At 45.0% G+C, this 25,265-nt stretch overlaps 3 protein-coding genes and 1 long non-coding RNA gene across 10 annotated transcripts in view; 3 read left to right on the top strand and 1 right to left on the bottom strand.

Moving 5' to 3' along the window:
* The first annotated feature begins 210 nt into the window (after positions 1-210).
* Positions 211-2,135, top strand: LOC146755227 (myosin-binding protein C, slow-type-like). Its single transcript, XM_085526255.1, has 2 exons — positions 211-379; positions 847-2,135. The coding sequence occupies exons 1-2, from the start codon at positions 342-344 to the stop codon at positions 1,190-1,192; spliced, it is 384 nt and encodes a 127-aa protein (XP_085382381.1). The 5' UTR covers positions 211-341; the 3' UTR covers positions 1,193-2,135.
* Positions 2,136-8,869: 6,734 nt separating this feature from the next.
* Positions 8,870-10,782, top strand: LOC146755228 (uncharacterized). Its single transcript, XR_014938317.1, has 3 exons — positions 8,870-9,128; positions 9,339-9,593; positions 10,579-10,782. It is a non-coding gene; the product is annotated as an uncharacterized LOC146755228 (long non-coding RNA).
* Positions 10,783-12,399: 1,617 nt separating this feature from the next.
* The window catches only part of LOC146755229 (rho GTPase-activating protein 32-like), a 338,547-nt gene continuing 325,681 nt past the window's right edge, over positions 12,400-25,265 (top strand). For 5 of the 7 annotated variants that reach the window (XM_085526238.1, XM_085526239.1, XM_085526241.1 and 2 more), the window contains exons 1-2: positions 12,770-13,563; positions 16,372-16,478. In XM_085526238.1, coding sequence (XP_085382364.1) covers positions 13,140-13,563; positions 16,372-16,478 — 531 coding nt within the window. In that variant the 5' untranslated portion in view covers positions 12,770-13,139. Of the gene's footprint in view, positions 12,668-12,769; positions 13,564-16,371; positions 16,479-25,265 lie in introns of those variants that run through there. The other 2 variants (XM_085526244.1, XM_085526243.1) reach the window with 2 other exon arrangements.
* LOC146755230 (uncharacterized) lies at positions 20,015-25,248 on the bottom strand. Its single transcript, XM_085526245.1, has 2 exons — positions 21,025-25,248; positions 20,015-20,869 (listed from the first exon to the last, which is right to left on the bottom strand). Exon 2 carries the CDS (start codon positions 20,801-20,803, stop codon positions 20,132-20,134), a length of 672 nt encoding a protein of 223 aa, XP_085382371.1. The 5' UTR covers positions 20,804-20,869; positions 21,025-25,248; the 3' UTR covers positions 20,015-20,131.

Consider the following 25,265-nt stretch of genomic DNA (forward strand, 5'->3'; position numbering starts at 1 on the left):
CAGCCTTTTGTAGGGCAAACCATGGAATAGAAATGGAAGCCCATTTATTTAGGGTTTATCTGTTCTTCCACACCTCAAATAGGAACTAGCATGAACGCTCTCAGCAACCAGTTGTTGGTAAAAGGAGAATCAGATAAAACAGTCATTAAAGTAATCAATAAGAGATTCTATGTATCAATTGATCCCACTTAGCAAAGTGATTAACTGAATCACCTTAACTGAAGTGTGTATGCCTAACTAATTACACTTGATATCTTTCTGATGCTAACTCCATTTGTTGACACAAAGGGTAAGGTGGGCTTTAAACACTTTCTTCTATATGTGTTAGGTATTAAGAGGAGATGACCTCAGCCAGTTCTCTGAAGAATCAGGGGTTGCTGTGAGTACAAAACCATGATTTATGCATAAAACTGAGCTACAAAATCTAATGTCGGCCAAATATTCACCATATCAAGGGCTATATCATTACCAAAGGGTAGAGTCAAAAGATGGTTTTCTGCTCTTAAATTTCTATGGTTTCCTGATTTTGAGGTCTTCATAACTGAGCTGTACTTGGCTGATATCCAGTGCAGAGTGGAGCAATATCAAAAAGACACACAGATGAAGATCTGTCATTGTCTTCATTAAAAGAAATCTGAAAATTAGGAGTCCTAGCTGATAGTAAAGACTACCCAGAGGGATGGGATGACCATAGGGACTGTGCTGAGGATGCATTATAATGTGTGATAAACACTGTGAAGCAGAGTTGCTCCAGGAAATGGTCCAATACAACATAGAAGCAACTTTTAATGTCTTCCAGTCACAAGTTGCTCATATCTAATGTATATTTTACCCAATGTTTTCCAGTTCAATTCCAGAAGCAGAGGATGCCTTTATCAACAAGCAGAAGGTGCAGAAGGAGGTGAAGGCTGCACCAACAGAAAATGCCACGCTGAGCTGCGAGGTGACCCAGGAGAAGACGGAGGTGAAGTGGTACAAGGAGGGGAAACTGATCACCTCGAGCAAGAAGTTCAGGGTGGAGTCAGAGGGCAAACAGCGTCGGCTGGTGGTGAGCCAGGTGGAGAAGAAAGATGCAGGGGAGTACAGCTGCGAGGCTGCTGGCCAGAAACTCACCTTCAAGATTCATGTCACAGATGAGAGAAATTGTTTCGACTGTATTGAACCCCCCAACAAAGAAGGAGGGGAATGTTAAGTGGTTTGACACATTTAACCCCAGCATTCAGTGATGTAGACGGTGCTTAAATTCTGTTTAATTCATATAGTTTTCTGTTTGCCTTCTGAAGCTATGAACGCAGAGGACTTGGGTAGCCTCAGCTTAAGACAGGCTGGAAATAATTTGGGAATTTCCCTGGGGATCTCAAGTAGATGCAATGATAGCAAAATGAGAAGTCAATAATTACAGGGGAAATTAAAGAATATTAAAGGTATCTTCATGGCACAAGCACACCCCTGCAAATGCTTCTTCCTAAATAGTCTCAGAGACAGCATTTGGTCACAATGCTAGACGGCAGCATTGGTGGTTTCTATTAAATTAAAGAAACCTGCAACTAAAAAGGTTTTCCCGTATTTTCTTTTGTTTTCTTCTCTATAGCAGGTACAAAAGAAATGCTTAAAAATAGAAAGGCTTCAAGCTGGTGCTTTTCTTTCCAGAAATGGAGGAAGACAGGCGTTCATTTATTAGGAGAGTCTGATAAGAAAGTGGAAAAAGGCTTTTTACCAGGGTCTATAGCAACATAACAAAGGGCAATGGTTTCAAAAGTGAAGAGGGTAGACTCAGTTTGGACATGAGAAAAGTTCTTTATGATGAGGGTGGTGATACACTGGAACAGATTGTCCAGTGAAGGTTGTGGGTGACTCATCATTGGAGTGTCCAAGGGCAGGCTGGATGGGGACCCTGGGCAGCCTCATTTAGTGAATGATGTCCCTGACCACGGCAAGAGGTTGGACTGGATGATCTTTAAAGCTTCCTTCTATACCCAAACCATTCTATGATTCCATAGGGGAAACCATTTTATTACTGCCTCTGAAAACTCAGGAGATATTAGAATTGTTTTCAGAAATAAGTAGGTGAGAAAAATACATTTCCTCACTATGACTTAATCACAAACAGAATTTAACCTTGACCCTCACCTGGCTTTTGCTGGCAAAGCAACTTACAGCTGTCAGCTTGTTTGGACAATTTAATGCCTGTCCCCTTGTATGAAACAGACTTTTCAATGACTGCGTATGCTGGTGTGCTGCTGGACAGTGGGGAAAGGGGTGTTTTTTAATTTTTGAAGATTTTGGAACATGATACTGGTGGAAATGAAAACAAGTTTAGGGCTATCTAAACTGTTTTGGTCTGGCAGGGAGGAAGTTCTTCACTGGCAATTGATATAGTTCAGATGTTGGCATTCAGTTCTGTATGGGAGATCACAATGTGAACCACTGATTGATCAGCTGAGGCAAGTGTGGGGTCAGCTGTGGGAGCACAGGTGAAAGTTATGTAGCTGTGCTCCCTGGAGGGGTGGAGTTCAACTCCACCTCCTCTGAGACCTCATTTAAGGGCTGACCCTCACTGAGGCAGCATCTCTTGGAGATCGCTTGCCAGGGAGGATTGTCTCAGCTCTGGTGAGTTCGCTTTTCCTTATATCTTCTGTATTTCTACCATTTTGCTTGTAATTGCTATCCTTGTTAGTACCAGCATAGTTACTGCCAATACAAGTTCATAGCACTGTCAGGAAATGTGAGTGGGAAAGCTGTCCTCAACGGTACAGTCCAAAGACTAATTTGGGCATTTGGGGAAGGCTGTGTAGAAAAGATTCATGTCTTAAATGTGCCCATTTGCCTTCAATTCCAGAAGCAGAAGATGCTTTTTTCAACAAGGAGAAGGTGCAGAAGGAGGTGAAGGCTGCACCAACCGAAAATGCCACACTGAGCTGCGAGGTGGCCCAGGAGAAGACGGAGGTGAAGTGGTACAAGGAGGGGAAACTGATCACCTCGAGCAAGAAGTTCAAGGCTGAGTCAGAGGGCAAACAGTGTTGGCTGGTGGTGAGCCAGGTGGAGAAGAAAGATGCAGGGGAGTACAGCTGTGAGGCTGCTGGCCAGAAACTCACCTTCAAGATTCATGTCACAGGTAAGACAGGTGTTGTCTGAAATACAGCAGAGAACAGTAAAGTAAAATCTAGTTTCTATTATACAGTGATCCAGTTGCAGTAGTCTGTGCTGAGGTTTTTCCCCTATACTTGATTGCCTGGGTTTGTAGCAAGTATTTGGATTTAGTATGGCACAAAGACCTGTTTCAGTCTGTCTGTAGAATAATAATTACTGATATATGTACAGTGGAAGCAATATTCAAGATATTATTCAAATCTCTCCTGTGCCTGAGATCCCAAACTGTAATTCTTGTTCACTGAAACATTTGACTAAGAAAAGTATGTGCAGTGAGGCTGGAGTGCATGTTCTACGTGCAGCCTTTCGTGGCAGGAGAAGCAGGAACTTCTCCTAGTAGTACACTGTCTTTTTACTATGCCTTTATGTTGGAGGCTGCATCTGGATAGGTGAGTCTGCTCCTCACAGTAAGAGACCTGGTAGAGCTGACTATTGCCAGAGCTCAAAGATAGATATCTGCAAATCACACACAAAGAACAAAGGACTGCGTTGGTGAGCATATTTCCTTTGTGCCTTTGACAGTCACAGTTGTGGCAATGGTAGAGGCCATGAGGAGTCTGTTCAGGAAGCCAGGAGTACTGTTCTGGGTCATGAAAAGGCAGCCAGTGGTTTGACTATCACATGTTTATGTGTTTTGATGTTTCACAGTGGGTCTTAAGTAAAAGGAACTCAGGTTTGGTTGCCTGCAGGACAGATGTTCTTTTGGGTTCAATATGTTTGCATAGTGACTTGCAACCATGGGACTGGTGTTCAAGGACCCTCTTGGTTCCTTCAGTTCCTAGGTTCTTTCTTGCCTAGATTTGACACTTAGTTTCAACAGAAGAGCTGATATTCTCTAGTGAAGGCTATTAGTTTGGGCACAAGTGGTAACCTAAACCTGTTCCAACCTGTACATACAAACCTACAAGATGGTCTCATTTCAGTCCTTCTGTTTTTCTTTTCTTCCCTCAGAGCCAAAACCTGTGTTTATAAACCAGGAGAAGGTGCAGAAAGAGGTGAGTGCTGCCCTGGCAGCAAGTGCTTCCCTCAGCTGTGAAGTAGCACAGGATCCAACTGGAGTAAAATGGTACAAGGATGGAAGACTGCTTGCCTCCTCCAGAAAGTTCAGAATGGAATCTGTGGGCAAAACACGGCATCTGGTTGTGGAGCAGCTGGAGAAGAAAGATGCTGGAGAATACATCTGCGAGGCTGCTGGCCAGAAGATGACCTTCGAGCTGGAAACAACTGGTGAGCATTCAGAAATTCTCAGCCAGGATTTTGTAGCCTTGTTTTGAACTGGGTTTTAGGGTGAAATCTCAGTTTTCTTTGCACCTGACAGTGTGAGAATTTGCTCTGGCCCTTTGTGTACCTCCCCGGTGCTCAGCTGTTCCTTCCCTTACTTGGGGATAACATCATTTATTCAAGGTGATGTCCAAACGGGCTTGTTAACAGTCCTCTGCAGTGCTTTAAGCTGTCATATGTCAGCCAGAATTTATGCGTGTTCTATAGCCATTCCTACATGTTGAAAACACTGCACTGTGCTTAAGTGTCAGCATATGTTCCAGTAAGTACAGTTCCATTAATTCTAGGGAATTGGGTGAATTAAGCATAGATCTGAAGGCTGCCTTTGCCCAGTGCAGAGATGGAAGGACTAATGTAGATTTGACTTGATATTTTCCCTTCTAGGATGGGAAGGAGCTCTGTCAAAGTAAAAAAGTGGGCATTACTTCCCAGGGAAATAAGAGAAGTCTCATTATTCACAGGCGGTGAACTCTCATTTTCTCTCTCAGTCTGCAACCAGGCTGGGTTGCTGTTTCAGTACTGGCTGTTTTATGCAGGAACTCTGCTCCTGAGGTTAATCCAAGTTGTATCCAGGCCCTTCAGAAGGAAAGGGAAGTAGCAGCACAGAAATATGGTCTGATTCTGACATAAATAAGTGCAGACCTAGAGAGTTAAAAGGGATTGTGTGATGTTCAAGGGACTTTGAAGCAAAGATGTCCCCTAGGTAAGATTTGTGGCTGACATTCCCCATACATTGTGGGCACACAAGCTAAGGAGAGACTAGTGATGAGCATGCAGAGAAGCCAATGGTTCAGACAGGTTTGTAGTGACACAACACTGTAGAGTTCTGTCTAGTTCTCCTTGGCATAGTTTGGAAAATAAAGATGAGGTGATGGTGGTAACCAATAGGGCTTCCTCAAGGTCAAGCCATGCCTGACAAACTTGGTGGCCTTTCATGATGGAGTAACAGCATCAGTGGATAATGGGAGAGCAACTGACATCATCTACATGGACCTGTGCAGAGCATTTGATCCTGTCCTGCATGACGTCCTGGTCACCGAACTGGAGAAAAATGGTTTTGATGGATGGACCAGTTGCAGGATAGGGAACTGTCTGGATGGTCACACTCAGAGAGCTGCAGTCAATAGCTCAGTGTCCAGATGGAGGGTGGTGTTGGGACCAGTGTTATTTAACATTTTTGTAGGCAACATGGAGAGTGGAATCAAATGAACCCTCAGCAAGTTTGCAGATGACACCAAGCTGAGCGGTGCTGTTGATGTGCTAGAGGGAAGGGATGCTACCCAGAGGGACCTGGACAGGCTGGAGAGGTGGGCCCTTGGCAGCCTCATGAACTTGAGTGTGGCCAAGTACAAGGCCCTGCACCTGGGTCAGGGCAATCCCAAGCACAGGCACAGGCTTAGAGGAGAATGATTTGAGAGAAGCCTCGACCCTGAGGAGAAGAGTTGGTGTGGAGGGAGGTGTCCCTGCCTATAGCAGGGGGACTGGAACTGAATGACCTTAAAGATTCAGTCAGTTCTATTGTTTTTCTACCCTTAATTTTGCTTGAAAGGTTTTAGAATAAATGAGATTCTGGTTTCCATGAAAACTGTTTGCAGGGAGCTCCATTGTAGCTAGTAAGTCTATCTTTAATTTCAAGGGCAATAATGCATTGACTGTGTTGAAGAGAGAAATGACTCAGGAATGGATGATGGTTTAGAATAAAACATAATCCTACTTATTTTCTATGCAAATATGTGTAAGGAAAAGATGCTGCACTCAGTTCTGGAAATACCCTGACAAATATGTCTCTAGTATTTCACAGCTGGAGATATCAAGATTGTTAAACCACTGGAAGATGTGGAAGTGAATGAATATGGGAGTGCATCTTTTGTCTGTGAGATTTCACATGATGAGGTTCAGACCCAGTGGTACAAAGATGACAACAAGCTGAAGGCTGATGACAACATTAGAATGCAGCAAGATGGTAGGGTGTAAGAGGGGGATCTTTCTCCTGAGTGGGGGGTGGGTTGGAGATCAAGCATATAAGACATCTGAAATGAAGTGAAGAGGGTTCAGAAGCGAGTTCCCCTTTTGTTTTGGGACTGAGGTTTAGGTGGAACAAGTGACAGGTGGGAAGCTTAGTGTGGGAAGTGTGATGCTATCCCACCATCCCACACTGCCAGGAGCAGGTAGGAAATGAGTGCAGTTATTTCCGTGGGGGTGAACAGGGCAGTCAGTTCACCTCTCCAAAGAGGTTTTGTCTGACAGTGAGTGTGATCCTTCTGTATCAGGTACTTTGAAGGTGACGACGGCCACATTCGGTCAGTCCTTGTAGAAGCCATGTTTAGATTACACTTTGGTGGGGATGTGGACATGGGGGAATGGGTGGTTTCATTGACATGAGAGAACAGGCAGTGATGCTGTGAAACCAGATGGATGATGCTCAGCCTGGCCATGTGCCTCAGAGCTCTTTGCTCAAGGAAGCCAAGTGTAGTTGTGGGTTTGCTCTCAAGAGCACAGTTTGGTAGGGATGAGTTGGTGGCTGGACTAGATGACCTTAGTGGTCTTTTCCAGCCTTAGTGACTCTGTGGTTCTCTGCTTCAGGAAAGAGCTACTTGCTGACTTACACACGTGTCCAAGTCAAGGATGCAGCAGAAATAAAATCTATAGCAGAAAAGGCAGAATCTCGTGAATCTTGTGCCCATCTTACAGTTAAAGGTAATTATGCTTCTGATGACGATTTTGATTAAATTATCTTGTTATAAACGAGCTAACATCCTTTGATTTAATGTCAAGGAAGTTAAACACCACCAGGGCCTTTCACAGAAATAAAGACTCCTACCTACCTACCTTTCTGCCCACAAAACATCCAGCTTCTCTTTTGGAATTTACTTTTGCAAAGTAAGATGGATTATTTTCTTAGGAGGTTGATTTTCTACGTTTAGACTTCAGATTTGTGTTTGAACGTTGAGGGATAAAAAACATAGCTTGACTTTTTCTTCATTTTCTCTGTTTGTTTGAAAAGAGCTCAGAGTTGTTTTTTTTTTTAATATATACAATGTTAGGGTATATATATGATGTTAAGTGTGGTAAAGAAAAGGGAGACATTTGAGTTAGCACACTACTCAAGAGTTCAGTCCCCAGCTTTGCCACTGTTACAATTATAAGGGCAAGAAAATCCTGGAAAATGAATTTCTCCTAAGTAGAGCCATTACATTTGAGCTACAGAGACCTTTACTAGGAGAAATCTTGTTGTTCAGAGCTAAGTTGCTGTATTTAACCAAAGTAATTATCAATGTCCGTGTTTCAGTGAACCTCTATTCCATTTCGTAATGCGAGGAGTTTGATATCGGGATGGGAAGGTCATGGTTTGATTTGGATGTTGGACTGGGAATCAGAAGATCTGGGCTCTTTTCAGGTTGTCAATCTTATTGTCTGACTTCTTAACAACATTCTTTTCTTTCTATTATTTTTTAATGATGTTTCAAGGCATTCTGAGCTGATAGGTGTAGTGTTCATGTGCAGTAATGCTGACGTGAGTAAGTGGGGTGATAATGTAAGGGTTTTTTACATTCCTTCTACATCTCTGCTTTCTCTTGTTCCATCCTTCTTAAAGAGCAATCCATTAATCTAGTAAAGGAGCTGTGTGATGAGGATGTGACTGAGCCTGAAAAAGCCAAATTTGAATGCGAGATATCCATTCCTTCTGTAAAACCTCCCAAGTGGTATCTACGTGGGGAAGTCTTACAGGCTGGCAGAAACTTGATTATGCAGCAAGAAGGCACCATCCACCAGCTTGCCATAGCGATAACCACCACTGATATGACAAGCACCATTCAGTTCTCAATTGGCAAATCCAAATCCACAGCCAATCTGCTTGTCAGAGGTAACATATCCAGGCTTTGAAAACACTGCACTGTGCAAAGATCTGTTTGAATAGTTGTGATGTGCTTACTATTCAGATCTACAGAGCTGAGGTTTTGTCCTTGGCTATACCAAAGAAGTCAAATCAGGTGAAATTAATTGTATTTCTGAACTAGACAAGGTTAAGTTTGGTAGCACCTAAATTTGATGCAGTTTGTCATTGATTTCATCTGAAAGAAACTTGCAGGCTTTTTATCTGCTGTTGTCCCCAGCATAAGAGTCTCCATTCACACCCTAAAGTACTTGTTATATTTTCAACTCACTCTTATTTGAATAAAAGCCTCAACAATTGGGAGCAATTTAATAAGCACAGAACAAGAGCTGGACCTTGCATTTGGTAGATAATATACAGTATTACTTTATAGAAATGTAGTCAATGGCATTCCCTTTAGACAATCGTTTGTTTTATCTTTAGAGTCGTTCAAAGAACCATTGTGAACATGACATTAATTGGAATGGAATACACGCAAGAGACTTTCCTCTTCTTCCAATTGTCCTCATCCTTTCTTCTCTTCCACCCCTGCTTTGCAGATTACCATATAGAAATCACCAGGAAGTTGGAGGACAAGACAGCTTTGGAACATCATTCTGTCATCCTGTCCTGTGACTTCAGGCCTTCTCCAAAGGTTGTGAAATGGTTCAAAGGCCACACACTCATCAAGCCCTCTGAGAAGTACAAGATCAAGAGGGATAAGCATTCAGCAGAGCTCAAGATTCTGAAGCTGAAGCCCGATGATGCTGGTGTGTACAAGTGCAAGGAATTGCAGAGACTGAGGCCACGCTGACAGCTGAAGGTATGAGCAGGGGGGGTGGTCTCTTACATGTCCTATTTCACCTCAGATTTCTCTTCTTGGGGTTGATTTCTGCCGTTCTCTCCTGCTAACTTTATAAATGTATAATCTTCACTGAGAAGATTACACAAAGATCATCTAGTCCAACCATTCTAACACATCCCAGTATGATTTATAGTAACAGTGGTAACAGTTCACCTTGTTTCCTCACAGCCCGCAATGTAGAAGTAACCTGCAGGATGTAGAAATTGAAGAGAGCTCTGCTGTCTTCTCCTGCGAGCTGTCCCATGATGACGAGGATGTGGAATGGTTCCTGAATGGCAGCCTCCTTTACACCAACAATTACAATGACATCAAGAACGTTGGCAATTGCTGCACACTGACAATGAAGCAGGTTAAGCCTGAGGATGCTGGCACAGTGACAGTGAAGTCAGACAAGGTGTCAGAAAGCGCACCTGAAGGTGAGAGGTGGGTCTGATCACAGCCCTCCTGGATGTAAGAGATGCTAAGGAGCTCCAGTTCATTCTTTTGTGCAGCAGTCCTGCTTCTAAAGCTGACCTCTCTGGGGTGACAAGTCATCAGAGGCTTTCTTCCAGGGGAAGGTTCCATTGCAGCAGATATCAACGAAGGAGGATGGTTTTGGTGTCCTGCCAAAGCATTCCATTGCTTTTTATCATCATTTTATTTAGCACAAGGAGAGTTACAAGAGCAGTTTCTTTTACTGCTTTAGTAACATGCAGTGTCAATGCTGTTGTCTCCAAGGATTTATGACTGCAGGGAGAGATCATTCAGTGTGTGTTTTGCCTCTGGGATGACTAATGACCAGGCTGTGAGCAACCTGATCTAGCTGTGAATGTCCCTTTTTATTGCAGGGGAGCTGGGCTAGATGGCCTTTAAGGGTCTCTTCCAATTCTAAGGGTACTGTGATTCTAATCTGCTCTCCCCAGCAATTAAGTTCTTTTACTCTATGCGCTCAGAGTTTGAAGGATTTCCTCTTTCTCCTTTCTTTTTCATTTGGTGGAAGTTTTTTCCCCAGTATAAACATCTGATGTGTGAAATAGAAGATAGATAAAAGGAGTCAATAAAACAGGAAAATCAAAAGTGTTCAGCATCTTATCCTCTTAATCCTGTGGCCTGCTGTATGAGCTGTGCTCCGTGTGAGGGCAATGCCAGCTCTCCAGCTTTAGAAGAGCTGCATCCCAATTACTTCATATGATATCAGTCCCACCCACCGGCAATGCAGGCTGTCCCTCCTGTTCCCTGTATTCTCCTACTGATTAGTTCAGAATTCCATAAAGTGCATTCAGTCAACAGACATGAAACCGCTTTAGGTTCTATATTGGTGTTGTCAGTACTGGTAAAGATTTATTTATCCCTCTTTAAAAATCTGAAAGCAACTGGAAATGTCTCAACTACTGTATCACATTGTTCTGTTTTGCCCTTTTAATTGCAGAGAAGCCTGCTGTCTTCATGAAGTCCTTGGATGATGTTTTTGGTGAGGAGCGGGGTGTGATTAAATTGGAATGCGAAGTCTCTAAAGAGAAGGTCAAACCAGTGTGGAAGAAGGACGGTGTTCTGCTCACTTCTGGCAACAAGTATGAGCTGGTACAGTCTGGGAAGACCCTATATCCCCTTATCCATGACTTTGAGAAGTCAGATGCAGGTTTCTATACCTGTGATATTGTCCGTGATGTTGCCAAATCAAAGGTCGGCGTTCAGGTTAAGTACTGTGGAAAGTAAAGGAGTGCTGAAAGCACATTCAGTGTGGTCACTATGTCTTACACCTATTCCCCCGTGAGCCTTAATAGTTTCTACAATAGAAGTGTATTACTGCAATTTAGCGCAGTGATGTCTGGAAAATTCCCATTGCTTTTGATGTGAATGTATCTCATTTTGCCATGAAAATCACCAAACACATCAAGAATGTCCTGGAAATATTTCCTTTCTAAACATCCCTAAAATGGAGAAATGGTTTGAACACCAGTAGGGGTAGGATGGTAACAAATTAGCTAATAGAAACATTTAATTTCTTGTCGTAGGCAAAACCCTTTTTCTCACGCAGCATCCTAGAGTTGTCCTCTCTGTTAGGTTGTTCCCTCTGTATCTCATTGAATCTTCATTGTGCTCCATGGACTGAGCTGCTCTAATTGTAGTTCTTCCAGAGCAAAGACAAGAGATTCATGTCTCTTTTTTTTTATAGCTTTCTGGTAATTCTGAGTGGAGAATGTCTTAGAGAATACATCAGTAAGGAATGCAGCCATGTTCTGCAAATCCTAAGTTAAAACACCAGCACTGCTACTCATGTCAGTCACAAATGCCTTTTCTCCATATAAACCTCATACTAACGTATCTCTTACCTTCCAGAGCTGAATAGTGGCATTACCAAACGGCTGAAAACCACTGAAATCCAGGAGGGAGAAGATTGTACTTTTGAATGCATTCTGTCCCATGAAAGCATTGATGAGTTCAACTGGACACTGAATGGAAGCAGAGTGAAAAATGGTGGGCAATTTAAAGCTTCTAACGTGAGTCGGAAATATACTCTCATTATCAAAAGTGTGACTCCTACTGACGCTGGGGAAGTCGTTTTTATTGCCCGTGGTCTAACCTCCAAAGCCTCTCTGTCTGTGAAAGGTAATGAGATGGGAGAGATTCTGGGGTCTGATTCCTTCAACTGTCTTCTGATAAGATTGTCGTGAGAGCTAACTCATAATATGGTTAAAGTGAATAGCAACCTTCTACTTAAACCTCGAAGCACTGAGAATTTCTCTTAAAAATAAGTAAAAGGACAAAACATTTTACACAAATGTGAGAACTACCCAAAGCACTGGGGTAGTGTTGGAAATGGGCATCTCACTACAGCTTGTTCCATTAACAGTAAATCAGGAATGATCTGTTGAGGGAACTGTGGGAGCAAATATCCTCTAAGTATAAGCTGAAGGGATGGCCTTCACATCATCTAGCTGTACAACAAATTCCTATCTAGAGCATGTGCATCTGAGAGCATCATCCGAGGCTCCCAGTGTGATGAGTGGAGAGAAGAGAGAGGCAGTTTTCAGACATGGTTCATCATCCTCAATTGGGTAGATTTAAGAGAGAATAAATGCTGCCTGGAATTCTATTGTCTGTACTTTGCAGATTACTGCTAGCTGTAGGATGGCGTCTGTTGCAAGTGCCTCTCTAACTTATCTCCAGCATGTAGATGCATGTATTTTGAGAGAGGCATCCTACCCTAAGTGTATGTTACTCAAAAAGCAATGTTTTCTTCCAGGAAAACCTACTGAGGTTTCAAAACAGCTGGAGGATAAGACAGCAGCAGCAGGGCAGGACATCAGCCTGAGCTGTGAGCTGTCAAAGCCGGATTTGAACATCAGGTGGTACAAGGATGGCAAAGCAATCAGAAAAAGCCAGAAGTACGACTTGCAGCAGGAGGGAAGGAACTGGGGCCATTCTGATCATCCATGACTCTACTGCCAAGGACAGTGGGGAGTACCCCTGTGAGACAGAGGACTCCATAACAAAGGCCAGGGTCACTGTGCAAGGTGAGTTGAAAAGCACACTGGGGATGGCATGTAGAGAAGTCGAGGTAAATATCTGCAGCCTGTGGGTGATGTTTTTCTCTTCTGTTTCCTTGAGCGGGATCAATTCTTAGTTTTCAGAAAATATGATGGATTAAAATCTTTTCCTTAAAATAATCTGGAAACCGAATGATTCTCCAGTGTGATGTGGATCTGGGCAGCCTGGTCTGGTGGTTGGTGGCCCCTTGACAGGGGGTTTAAAACTAGATACTCTTTGAGGTCCTTTCCTACTCAGGCCACTCTATGATTCTGTGATCATTCTATGGTTCTATGATCTTGGTTGTTAGTGAGCCAAGAAAAGATGGCAATCTGAATTAGTCTATATTGAATATGTGTAATCAAAACTATATGCAGTTTATCAGATGAGATCCTACCAGCGCATGTATAATGGTATTGAACTTTCCAGATATCTACTGGAATTATCAAACCTATGTAAATGGGTGGACTCTGTGGACTTCTTAGACTCTTTGCATCTCTATGTGATGTTCTAGAAGTGAGGGCAAAGGAGATTCAGGACACCTCTGTATGCTTGAGACTTGTTCGGGTAACAAATCCCTTTGTCCCACACCCTCATCCCCCTCTTTTCCTTCCAGAAAAACCTAATTACTTTATCAAGGAACTTTCAGATCTGAAAACTGAAGAAAGTGGAACTACAATTTTTTCATTTCAGTGCGAGAAATGCTCATACACCGTCATATGGAGGAAAGGCATAGCTGAGCTCAGGCCTGGCAGGAAATACGAGATGGCACAGAAAGGACGAGACCTGCAGCTGAGCATAAGAAATCTGGAGAAAAGTGACAGTGACGTGTACACCTGTGACATTGGTGATGCCCAGTCCAGAGCCAAGCTGGTTGTACAAGGTATGTGTGAGAGCCATATGACTGCGCATCCTGTTTCTCCACTCCCAAGACATTATCCTGGTAGAATTTGTACATTTATGGCAGGTCTTTGGGGCTGCAGCTGTCTGGCCTGAATAGCGGTTCACAAGCCATGCACAGAGCGAGCTGCATGGAAAGGGAAAGAACTACCAACTAGAGCAGTGCCATTGAGAACTTTATGTATCATTTAAAAACCAAAAATGCTGATGTACGGTGAGGCTGGTGACCCAGAAATCAGTGTGAACTTTCTATCTCTGACCTTTCTAAGTTAAAAATAGTTCTCTAAAGTTCTAGGCAAAAATTCCCTGATGCAGCATTCTGGGTAGTTGTCACGGTTTAAACAAAAATTTACCTGTGTTCGTGACAGGGGGGCCACAGGCAAGCGAGGTGCTAGAAGGAGCTGAACCTCAGTCCCAGCTACTTCAGAAGCAGCCCGAACCCCCTCATACACGGCTAAGATCTCCTTCTCAGTTTAAGCATAGCGCTCCTCAGACCCTTTATATGCTCGACTCCAAAATCCCAGGGGTCGGCCTTGGGTCTCTCCTGAAGCTCTTTGCCACAAACTCCAAGTGGGACCTTTTTCTCCAGCAGCAGTGTAGATTATGTTTTTCACATCCTGTCCCGTCCGTACTGGCCCCAAGGCCACGGCATGGGCTATCTCTTGTTTTACCTGCTCAAAAGCCTGCTGCTGCTTAGGACCCCATGAGAAATTATTCTTCTTCCACGTTACCTGATAGAGGGGGCTCACTATGTGGCTGTAGTTTGGGACATGCATTCTCCAAAAGCCCACTACTCCCAGGAAAGATTGGGTCTCTGTCTTGTTGGTGGGCGGAGACATAGCAGTGATTTTGTCAGTCACATCTGCTGGGATGTGTCGATGCCCATCTTGCCGTTTTACACCTAAAAACTGGATTTCCTGGGCAGGCCCCTTCACCTTGCTGCGCTTAATGGGAAAACCAGCTTGCAAAAGAATTTGGATTATCTGTTTTCCTTTCTTGAAAACCTCTGCTGCTGTATGGCCCCACACGACAATATCATCAATATACTGCATGTGTTCGGGAGCATTACCCTGTTCCAAGACAGCTTGGATCAACCGATGGAAATGGTTGGGCTGTGCTTCCACCCTTGAGGTAAACAGTTCCAGGTATACTGAACAGCTCTCCAGGTAAAAGCAAACTGTGACCTACATTTTGCAGCCAATGGGATGGAAAAGTAGGCATTAGCAATGTCAATGATGGCAAACCACCTTGCTTCTTTTGACTCCAGTTCATACTGGAGTTCTATCATGTCTGGTACAGCAGCACTCAATGGAGGTGTGAATTCATTCAGGCCACGGTAATCCAGCGTCAGCCTCCATTCTCCATTGGCTTTACGCACTGGCCATATGGGGCTGTTAAAAGGCGAGTGAGTTTTGCTAATCAATCCCTGATTCTCTAATTGGCGAATTAGCTTGTGAATGAGGAGCAATGAGTCCCTATTGGTGCGGAACTGCTGTCTTGTACCACTTTGGTGGCAATTGGTACCACTTGGTCTTTTACCTGGAGCAACCCCACAGCAGAAGGATCATCTGACAGACCAGGTAAAGCTGACAGCTGCTTAACACAGTTTGTGTTAACAGCAGCTATCCCAAAGGCCCATCGATAGCCCTTGGGATCCTTAAAATATCTCATCCTAAGGTCATCAATACCCAAAATACATGGAGCCTCTGGACCAGTCACAGTAGGGTGTTTTTGCCAGTTTTTACCATTGAGGCTTATTTCGGCCTCCAACATAGTCAATTCTTGGGAACCCCCAGTCACTCCATGGATCTATATTGGTTGTGTCCCTTGGTGACTTGAGGGCATTAGGGTGCATTGTGCGCCAGTGTCCACCAAGGCTTTATATTTCTGTGGTTGAGATGTGCCAGGCCACCTAATCCACACAACCCAGTATACTCTATTGTCCCTTTCCCCGCCCAGGCTGTAGTCAGGGCCCCTCTATTGGTTACCTCGATGGCTTGCAGCAACTGGAACTTCCCCCCTTTTGGGGCATGTAGCCCTGTCTTTCATGTCTCATGTCCAGTTCCACATGTTGTTTGAAGCACCATCTTAGAGGCAGCCTTTATTTCTCCAGCCCACCACTCTCTTGTACCACGAGAGCTCTCCTGCTTCTCGCTGTGATGTGAGACCAAATGGAAGGCCCTGCAGAAGTCTGGGTAGGTGATGTCAGTTGCTGTTCCTTTCCCCAACTGGTGCTGGGAAAAGCAGGGAATGGGACTGGGAGACATCCTGGCGGTGGGATCCTGCCTAAGCAGAACTGAATGGCTGTTCTGATCCATGTATTTTAACCTGAGTGAATCTGAAACTAATGAGGGAGGTGAGGGACCTGTGGGAAGAAAATGTATGTGCCGCAGTTTGTGGTGCAAGGTGTTCTAGGAGCTGCTGGTAACACTGCCCAGAAGTCTTCCTTTTTTGACGGGGAGAGGATTAACAAGGTTATTTTAATGAATCTATTTCCTTTCTGTTCATCTTTCATACTACCTCTCAAAAAACTGTCTGTGGATTCTGTCATAGTTTTGTGCTGTTGCTGTCAATATTCTACATCATAACATCATGTGCAGTATGAATCATTAATTGAGGGTATAAATAGTGGAATCATGTACAAAGGAAAAAGGGTTAAAGAGAAAGTAAATTTATGTGTGGATTCTATGCATTCTCAAGTAGTAGTTCTTGCTGAAGAGAATTCATGTGCACTCTGTGCTTTCATCTGCACAAAGGATCTTGTAATCATCTCTGTCTGTGTTTCTTTTAGAGCCAGAGATGGAGCAGAGAGGAACACAGACTTGGGTGGATCTTCATTCAGGAGCAGGGACACGTCATGCTCATCTGAGGTGTCTGGCTGACAGCAAGAGCAGAGAGGTAAGTTTCATAGGGTCGCGTGCCCATTTTATTTTTCATTCATGATGCATAGAGGCGTTCCCCAGACAAAGTGAGCATTTCTCAACTGGACTTTCTAGAAATGAGCTAGGCAGTGAAAATGGGTTTGAAGCATTCCTAAGAGCCCCGCAAGAGAATGCTGAGAGTTAATCTGGCACCCTCCTTTGGAAACGTCTGTTGTCTGTCAGCTCTTCAGCTGTGCCCTAACACCGCCCATTGCGCTGCCACACCAGGATAGAATTCCAAGCCCACACTGAGTCCTGGAATGTTGTGGTGCCGTGTTGGAATCAGATGTGACCACGTGGTCTTGGCTCCCCGCCTTGTGGGGGGTCATGGTGGACCAGGCTGTTGGCCGTTGGTGATGTCATAAGCGTCTGGAATGAGGGGAGGAGCGGTGTGTTCTGTGTTCCCTTGTGGATGAGCTAGTGGTCGGAGTGGTTGCTTGATTTGTTGTTCTTGTGCGTTTAGTGTCGTTAGTGCCATTAGTTAGTGCCATTAGTTAGTGCCATTAGTTAGTGCCGGCAGTTAGTGCCGGCAGTTAGTGCCGGCAGTTAGTGCCGGCAGTTAGTGCCGGCAGTTAGTGCCGGCAGTTAGTGCCGGCAGTTGGTGCCGGCAGTTGGTGCCGGCAGTTGGTGCCGGCAGTTGGTGCCGGCAGTTGGTGCCGGCAGTTGGTGCCGGCAGTTGGTGCCGGCAGTTGGTGCCGGCAGTTGGTGCCGGCAGTTGGTGCCGGCAGTTGGTGCCGGCAGTTGGTGCCGGCAGTTGGTGCCGGCAGTTGGTGCCGGCAGTTGGTGCCGGCAGTTGGTGCCGGCAGTTGGTGCCGGCAGTTGGTGCCGGCAGTTGGTGCCGGCAGTTGGTGCCGGCAGTTGGTGCCGGCAGTTGGTGCCGGCAGTTGGTGCCGGCAGTTGGTGCCGGCAGTTGGTGCCGGCAGTTGGTGCCGGCAGTTGGTGCCGGCAGTTGGTGCCGGCAGTTGGTGCCGGCAGTTGGTGCCGGCAGTTGGTGCCGGCAGTTGGTGCCGGCAGTTGGTGCCGGCAGTTGGTGCCGGCAGTTGGTGCCGGCAGTTGGTGCCGGCAGTTGGTGCCGGCAGTTGGTGCCGGCAGTTGGTGCCGGCAGTTGGTGCCGGCAGTTGGTGCCGGCAGTTGGTGCCGGCAGTTGGTGCCGGCAGTTGGTGCCGGCAGTTGGTGCCGGCAGTTGGTGCCGGCAGTTGGTGCCGGCAGTTGGTGCCGGCAGTTGGTGCCGGCAGTTGGTGCCGGCAGTTGGTGCCGGCAGTTGGTGCCGGCAGTTGGTGCCGGCAGTTGGTGCCGGCAGTTGGTGCCGGCAGTTGGTGCCGGCAGTTGGTGCCGGCAGTTGGTGCCGGCAGTTGGTGCCGGCAGTTGGTGCCGGCAGTTGGTGCCGGCAGTTGGTGCCGGCAGTTGGTGCCGGCAGTTGGTGCCGGCAGTTGGTGCCGGCAGTTGGTGCCGGCAGTTGGTGCCGGCAGTTGGTGCCGGCAGTTGGTGCCGGCAGTTGGTGCCGGCAGTTGGTGCCGGCAGTTGGTGCCGGCAGTTGGTGCCGGCAGTTGGTGCCGGCAGTTGGTGCCGGCAGTTGGTGCCGGCAGTTGGTGCCGGCAGTTGGTGCCGGCAGTTGGTGCCGGCAGTTGGTGCCGGCAGTTGGTGCCGGCAGTTGGTGTTGGCAGTTGGTGTTGGCAGTTGGTGCTGGCAGTTGGTGCCGGCAGTTGGTGTTGGCAGTTGGTGTTGGCAGTTGGTGTTGGCAGTTGGTGTTGGCAGTTGGTGTTGGCAGTTGGTGCCGGCAGCGTGATAAAGCCACCAGGGAGACAAGACTGCTGATAAAAAATACTCATCCCTCATTTCTCAATGCAATCTGCCATTGATCCATCATAATAACGTGGACAGCTTAATTTAAATTCAGACTTGAAAAACATCTCCACGTCTCTACTTCCTTTACGGTACAAATTAACAACACAATAGCGTAAATAAATCCTAAGCCCTACATATTCACTATGCCCAAATGTGACAGTGGAGGCTGAGGGTTCTTTTAAATTATTTTAGAAATTTAACAAATTTTATCAATATTTTAATAAAGCTGGTAACATGGATGGAAAGAAAGTAATAGCGTTACAACTTTGGTATTTCATTTTGGCATTTTAAAAGGAATCATTCCTTTTTTTCCTACTCAGAAATTTCCCTTTTAGTTTCCTGCATGAAGGAGAACTACAAGAATAAATTTGACTTGAGTTAGTATCAGATGTTTTATTTGATCTCTCAACATTACAGGCAGTAGACTATTTTTCTTTGAAGAGATTTTAAAGTTCTATTTTTTTTTGGAGGTAACAGCATTGATGTTTTCTTCTCCGTGTCTGCAGTGAGGAAGACATGAATCTATGGACTTTAATTGCAACAAGAGAAAAAATAGGTATTAGGAAGACTTGCTGTTAGTAAAACTACTTAATATTTAATTAGTTGGACTAGGAAGATTATGGGATTTCTGTCACTGGAAGCTTTTAGGAAAGTTTCAGATGTTTTCTTTACATGTTTTACATGTAAAGACATAATATAGAATTAATTTATCTTATCCCTGTATGTTCCTTTTACTTTAGTAGAAAGTCTCAAAAACTGAAGTTACTTCCCACTCAGCAGACCTATTTCTAGTATGTATTTTTCATGAAGATAGGTTAACCAAAGCTCTGATTCAGTTGTTTGATTATTATGCATAAGTGAGGGAGGGCAATGATTCAGTATTTCAAACATTTTCCCACCAAAAAATAGAATTCTCAATATAGTGGCCTACTACAAATTTCTGGTATGATTTTGGATCTTCTCTTGGGCCTAATTTTAATTTGAGATAGAGTGCAATAGGAGGCATGCATACGACAACCTTTCCCACTGTGTGGACCAAGGGAAGGCTAAGGATGTGGGGTATTTGGGAGGTTTAAACAAAGCTTTTGATATACAGACTGTCCAGCAGACAGCTTATACAAGCATGTGAACAACTGGCTGATGGGTTGAACTCAAAGACCCATCATATACATGGGGTTACCATCAAGCTGGTGGCCGGTCAACAGTGTGGTTCCCTGTGATTGAATTTTAGTGTATTTCAATGGCTGTGGGTTTCAGTGTGGGTGTCCAACCTTTTGGCTTTCCTGGGCTACACTGAGTGAAGAGAGAGGCCTTGAAGGGGTTGAAGGCTGGATGGGGAGCCTGGGCAGCCTGATCTGGTGGCTGGCTAACAGCCCGTGGCAGGGGGTAGGAAATGGGCTGTAAAGGATCTTAAAAAGCACCTAAGCTGCTCTATCATTCTGTGAACTTTGCGAGTCCCTCACAAATCAGGATATTTGGTGTTTTCTCTGTTTATGCTGCTGGCCACAGCAGTTCTCTGCATTGGAACTTGAGAGACACCATTCCAACACCAGTCCTATTGCTTCCTCACATGAGAGATGAGGGACAGGCACTGATCTCTGCTTACAGCAGCAGAACCCGAGGGAACGTTGCTGTAGAGCACTGAATAACTCTCGTGCCCCGAGTCCAGGAACAGCAGCCGCCATTTCGGGCAGCGCCCACGTGCTGCACGTTTTGCTCCGAGTAGAACCGAGGCAGAACAGCCGTGTAGTTCTCAATGTTATTTATTAACAACGATGGATGCTGCTAATGGTGCCGCGGGGGCGGCTTCTTTCGGGGTTGCGAAGTGCTCCAGGAGCTGCGGGCCCTCCTCTTCCTGGGGCGGCCGGACCTGCGGGCCAAGCCGTCCCTGCCCCGCTGGGCAGCGGTGGGGCTGCTGCTGCTGCTGCTGCAGGCCTGGGCTGAAGGTGCCGCTGCTGCCTCCCGTTGGGGGCTGCTGCTGCAGGCCTGGGCTGAAGGTGCCGCTGCTGCCTCCCGTTGGGGGCTGCTGCTGCAGGCCTGGGCTGAAGGTGCCGCTGCTGCCTCCCGTTGGGGCTCGTGCTCCTCCCCGGGGACGGGTGTAAGGCTGGGACCGGCGTCTGCATCCCTTGGAGCCGTGTGGGACGTGCCGGGGAGCTCCTCTTCTCCGTGCTCGGTGGGGCTGCCCGATGGAGCTGGGTGCGGGGCGGCCACGTCCCACAGGGAGGCTGTATCGTGGCTCTCTGCCTCGTACTCGGATGGCAGCGTGATGACACAGGGCAGAGAGCCATCTGCCCGCACTGCGAAGTGGATGGTACTCATGAGCCTCCTGCAGAGCGGGCAGGTGAATTTCCTCAAGGTCCACTGCAGGATGCAGCGGAGACAGAAGTGGTGCTCGCAGGGCACCACGTAGGTGTCAGGTCTTGCGTCTCGGCAGATGGCACAGAACTGCTCCTCCATGGCCACGTTCTGGGCTGGGCAGCAGGAGATGGAAATGTGCTCCCCTTCTGGAGTGAGTCCCAAATGCTGCAAGGAGATGCCATAGTCAGTTTGTGTCCTGGGGTAGGCAGCAGTTGTGGCCTGGTCCATCAGCCACCCCATTCCCTGCTGGCTGTAGATGCAGCCTTAGCAGCTCCCTGAACCCTGTGGCCACCCCAGGGATGTGACCCCCCATCTCTCACCTCCTCTGCCTCGACTGCGCTTTTTGGGACCCGGCTGCCTGATCCAGGCAGTGCCAGGGAAATACAGGGAATGTGGTGGGGTTGGGCACTGAGAACAGCTCCCAAAACCCCGCAGCACAAACCAAGAAAGCCTCGCTGGGTCTCTAGACCTCGCCAACGTGCTCAGCCAGACACCAGGAACAAGCTCGGCTGGGTCAGGCTCTGCTGCGCCCCAGTATGAGCAGTGCAGAGCTGTGAGGTCACAGTCCATTGCCCGGTGATGTCACACTCCATGACTTTATGGTGTCAAGACTCTTGCTTGGTCTTGTTCTGGGGAAGCCTGTTCAGCCTGAAAAGGCTAGAGACGAGTACTTTATCATGAGCAAAGTGATAGGACAAAGAGAATTGTTTTAGGTTGGATATCTGGAAGAACTTCTGAGCCTGGATACAGGCTGTCCAAGGCAGTTGTGGGTGCCCCATCTCTGGCAGTGCTCAAGGCTGGGCTGGGCGGAGCATGGAGTAGCCTGGCCCAATGGGAGGTGTCCCTGCCCATGCTGCCTTGCAACCTTAGATGAGCTGTAGGGTTCTTTCTGGACTGCTTTGTTAATATATGTTTAAGGAGTATTCACGTTTGTCCTGGTTTGCAAATTGAAAGTGAATTTTCTTGGTTTAGTATAGGTGTCATGAGAGTGATAAGCATTGTGAACATCCTCTTTGCTCTCTCTTTAAGCTTGCAGAGCTAGTGGCCAGTTTGCCATAGGATAGAATATGATGTGAGAGAAATCTGGAATCAAGTCTGCGAGGACAATGTTCTACCAACAGCTGTTGAAAATAAATATAACATCTGTCTTAATGTCAGAGAGGAGACAGAAACAAACCAAGTCCTGTAGTGCTCCAGATTCCTTCATGCGCTGACACAATTACCTGATGTGACTAAATTTAATCTTTCTAATGTGATTTTATTACTCAGTGGTAATCAGAAAGACAATAACTAAAATGCTCTTTTCTGCTTAGAAGTGACATCATTTTGAATCAAGCCGTGCTACTACTAAATAAGCTGAGTGAGAACTGAGTTTAGAGTGGGCAATGTCAAATCTGAAGTCAGTATGGGAACACTGCATAGTACACTGTAATACCTGTATTAAAGAAGTAGTTGCCAAGATAGTGATTACTTGCAGACATTTCATACTTCAACAGGTTTATGGAGAATTTAATATTTTCATATGCTTCAGTGTAAAGCCATCTGTCGCGGTGACAGAACAAAGTGCTGAGAACAAGACCAAACGTATGTTTGTGGAAGTGCTCTATGAAATGCTAACAAGAGAGACACGAGATACACTGCAGTATCTTATAACAAATGAGAGAGGGAATGAGAAAACGTAGCAGTCATATTCAATATTTACAATTACGATTCCTTTTCTAATTTCTCATTGTGATGAAGTGTTAAAAATGTCAATACAGATGGTGAAACAGGAAGCCTGAATAAAACACCTCTACCTATTGTAGTATTTTTCATTTCTGCTTTCTTTTCTGATAGTTTAAAGCTTGAATGTGGTGAGGGAAATGTATTTGTTATTCCTTATGTGGTTATTCATAGATCTGCTTCTGGACTTTTTAGAACAAATTAAACAGCCTCCAACACTCACAGGAGCTGAACTTTACAAGAACCTACTTCCCATCCCCCTGTTTGGGACAACTTTTTAGTGACGGCAGTATAAAAGAATGAATCACATTATAGTGTGTGAAGTTGGAAGGTGATATGGTGTGACTTTTAACATACCCCAAATATGGGGCACAGTGGGCTAGTGAGGAATACAAAGGGATTATAGAGTAAAAATGGTCCTGATATATCAAAAAGAAGGCAAGTGTTCAAGAAAAGTTACTTTGAATCTTTTGTCCGTGGTATGGCAACAAGCAAAATCCAGTTCTAAAGAATATATATGGTTGGATTTTTAGTTATAAGGTATAAAGAACATATTTTACAGGAATTCTGTTATCTCAGGTCTCCATTCTCTGTACAGCTCGAGTGACTGGGAGACAGGATTGAATGAGGTTCAGCCCTTGCATCAATCTGAATTTTCTAGGAAGTGCTTTTTATGTTTTAAAATGATAGACCACAAAAAGACACGTGCTGAAGGGTCATGGAGCAGGTTATGGTAGGATTCCCTCCCCCATTTGGGTATGATGCCTCAGCAGCCTTATGGGCCTGTCATGCAGTTTATTTTGTTCAAATTCCACATTGCCATGTGGGCAGACTTTTATCCTTTTTAGAAATATAATGTGCTATAATAATGCATTGATGTTCTTAATGAGGCTTATGAACTTGGAGGAGGTAAGAATACAAAAATAGTCCAGCAATACCTCTTGAGTCAGTAAATAGCAGAAGTATTTTAATATTGACAGTATTATGATGTATTAGTGTTGGCAGTTAGTGTTGGCAGTTAGTGTTGGCAGTTAGTGTTGGCAGTTAGTGTTGGCAGTTAGTGTTGGCAGTTAGTGTTGGCAGTTAGTGTTGGCAGCTAGTGTTGGCAGCTAGTGTTGGCAGTGTGATAAAGCCACCAGGGAGACAAGACTGCTGATAAAAAATACTCATCCCTCATTTCTCAATGCAATCTGCCATTGATCCATCATAATAACGTGGACAGCTTAATTTAAATTCAGACTTGAAAAACATCTCCACGTCTCTACTTCCTTTACGGTACAAATTAACAACACAATAGCCTAAATAAATCCTAAGCCCTACATATTCACTATGCCCAAATGTGACAGTGGAGGCTGAGGGTTCTTTTAAATTATTTTAGAAATTTAACAAATTTTATCAATATTTTAATAAAGCTGGTAACATGGATGGAAAGAAAGTAATAGCGTTACAACTTTGGTGTTTCATTTTGGCATTTTAAAAGGAATCATTCCTTTTTTTTCTACTCAGAAATTTCCCTTTTAGTTTCCTGCATGAAGGAGAACTACAAGAATAAATTTGACTTGAGTTAGTATCAGATGTTTTATTTGATCTCTCAACATTACAGGCAGTAGACTATTTTTCTTTGAAGAGATTTTAAAGTTCTATTTTTTTTTGGAGGTAACAGCATTGATGTTTTCTTCTCCGTGTCTGCAGTGAGGAAGACATGAATCTATGGACTTTAATTGCAACAAGAGAAAAAATAGGTATTAGGAAGACTTGCTGTTAGTAAAACTACTTAATATTTAATTAGTTGGACTAGGAAGATTATGGGATTTCTGTCACTGGAAGCTTTTAGGAAAGTTTCAGATGTTTTCTTTACATGTTTTACATGTAAAGACATAATATAGAATTAATTTATCTTATCCCTGTATGTTCCTTTTACTTTAGTAGAAAGTCTCAAAAACTGAAGTTACTTCCCACTCAGCAGACCTATTTCTAGTATGTATTTTTCATGAAGATAGGTTAACCAAAGCTCTGATTCAGTTGTTTGATTATTATGCATAAGTGAGGGAGGGCAATGATTCAGTATTTCAAACATTTTCCCACCAAAAAATAGAATTCTCAATATAGTGGCCTACTACAAATTTCTGGTATGATTTTGGATCTTCTCTTGGGCCTAATTTTAATTTGAGATAGAGTGCAATAGGAGGCATGCATACGACAACCTTTCCCACTGTGTGGACCAAGGGAAGGCTAAGGATGTGGGGTATTTGGGAGGTTTAAACAAAGCTTTTGATATACAGACTGTCCAGCAGACAGCTTATACAAGCATGTGAACAACTGGCTGATGGGTTGAACTCAAAGACCCATCATATACATGGGGTTACCATCAAGCTGGTGGCCGGTCAACAGTGTGGTTCCCTGTGATTGAATTTTAGTGTATTTCAATGGCTGTGGGTTTCAGTGTGGGTGTCCAACCTTTTGGCTTTCCTGGGCTACACTGAGTGAAGAGAGAGGCCTTGAAGGGGTTGAAGGCTGGATGGGGAGCCTGGGCAGCCTGATCTGGTGGCTGGCTAACAGCCCGTGGCAGGGGGTAGGAAATGGGCTGTAAAGGATCTTAAAAAGCACCTAAGCTGCTCTATCATTCTGTGAACTTTGCGAGTCCCTCACAAATCAGGATATTTGGTGTTTTCTCTGTTTATGCTGCTGGCCACAGCAGTTCTCTGCATTGGAACTTGAGAGACACCATTCCAACACCAGTCCTATTGCTTCCTCACATGAGAGATGAGGGACAGGCACTGATCTCTGCTTACAGCAGCAGAACCCGAGGGAACGTTGCTGTAGAGCACTGAATAACTCT

The sequence above is a fragment of the Coturnix japonica genome, chromosome 35 (genome assembly GCF_054131305.1).
Source record: "Coturnix japonica strain WE chromosome 35, WE-NBRP24, whole genome shotgun sequence".
Lineage (NCBI taxonomy): Eukaryota > Metazoa > Chordata > Aves > Galliformes > Phasianidae > Coturnix > Coturnix japonica.

Bases quoted from the DNA above. Each gene is read 5' to 3' on its own strand.
- LOC146755227 (XM_085526255.1), top strand. From the start codon at position 342: ATGACCTCAGCCAGTTCTCTGAAGAATCAGGGGTTGCT. The intron at 380-846 runs GTGAGTACAAAA...AATGTTTTCCAG, and splicing joins CTGAAGAATCAGGGGTTGCT to TTCAATTCCAGAAGCAGAGG.
- LOC146755230 (XM_085526245.1), bottom strand. From the start codon at position 20,803: ATGGAGGAGCAGTTCTGTGCCATCTGCCGAGACGCAAGACCTGACACC.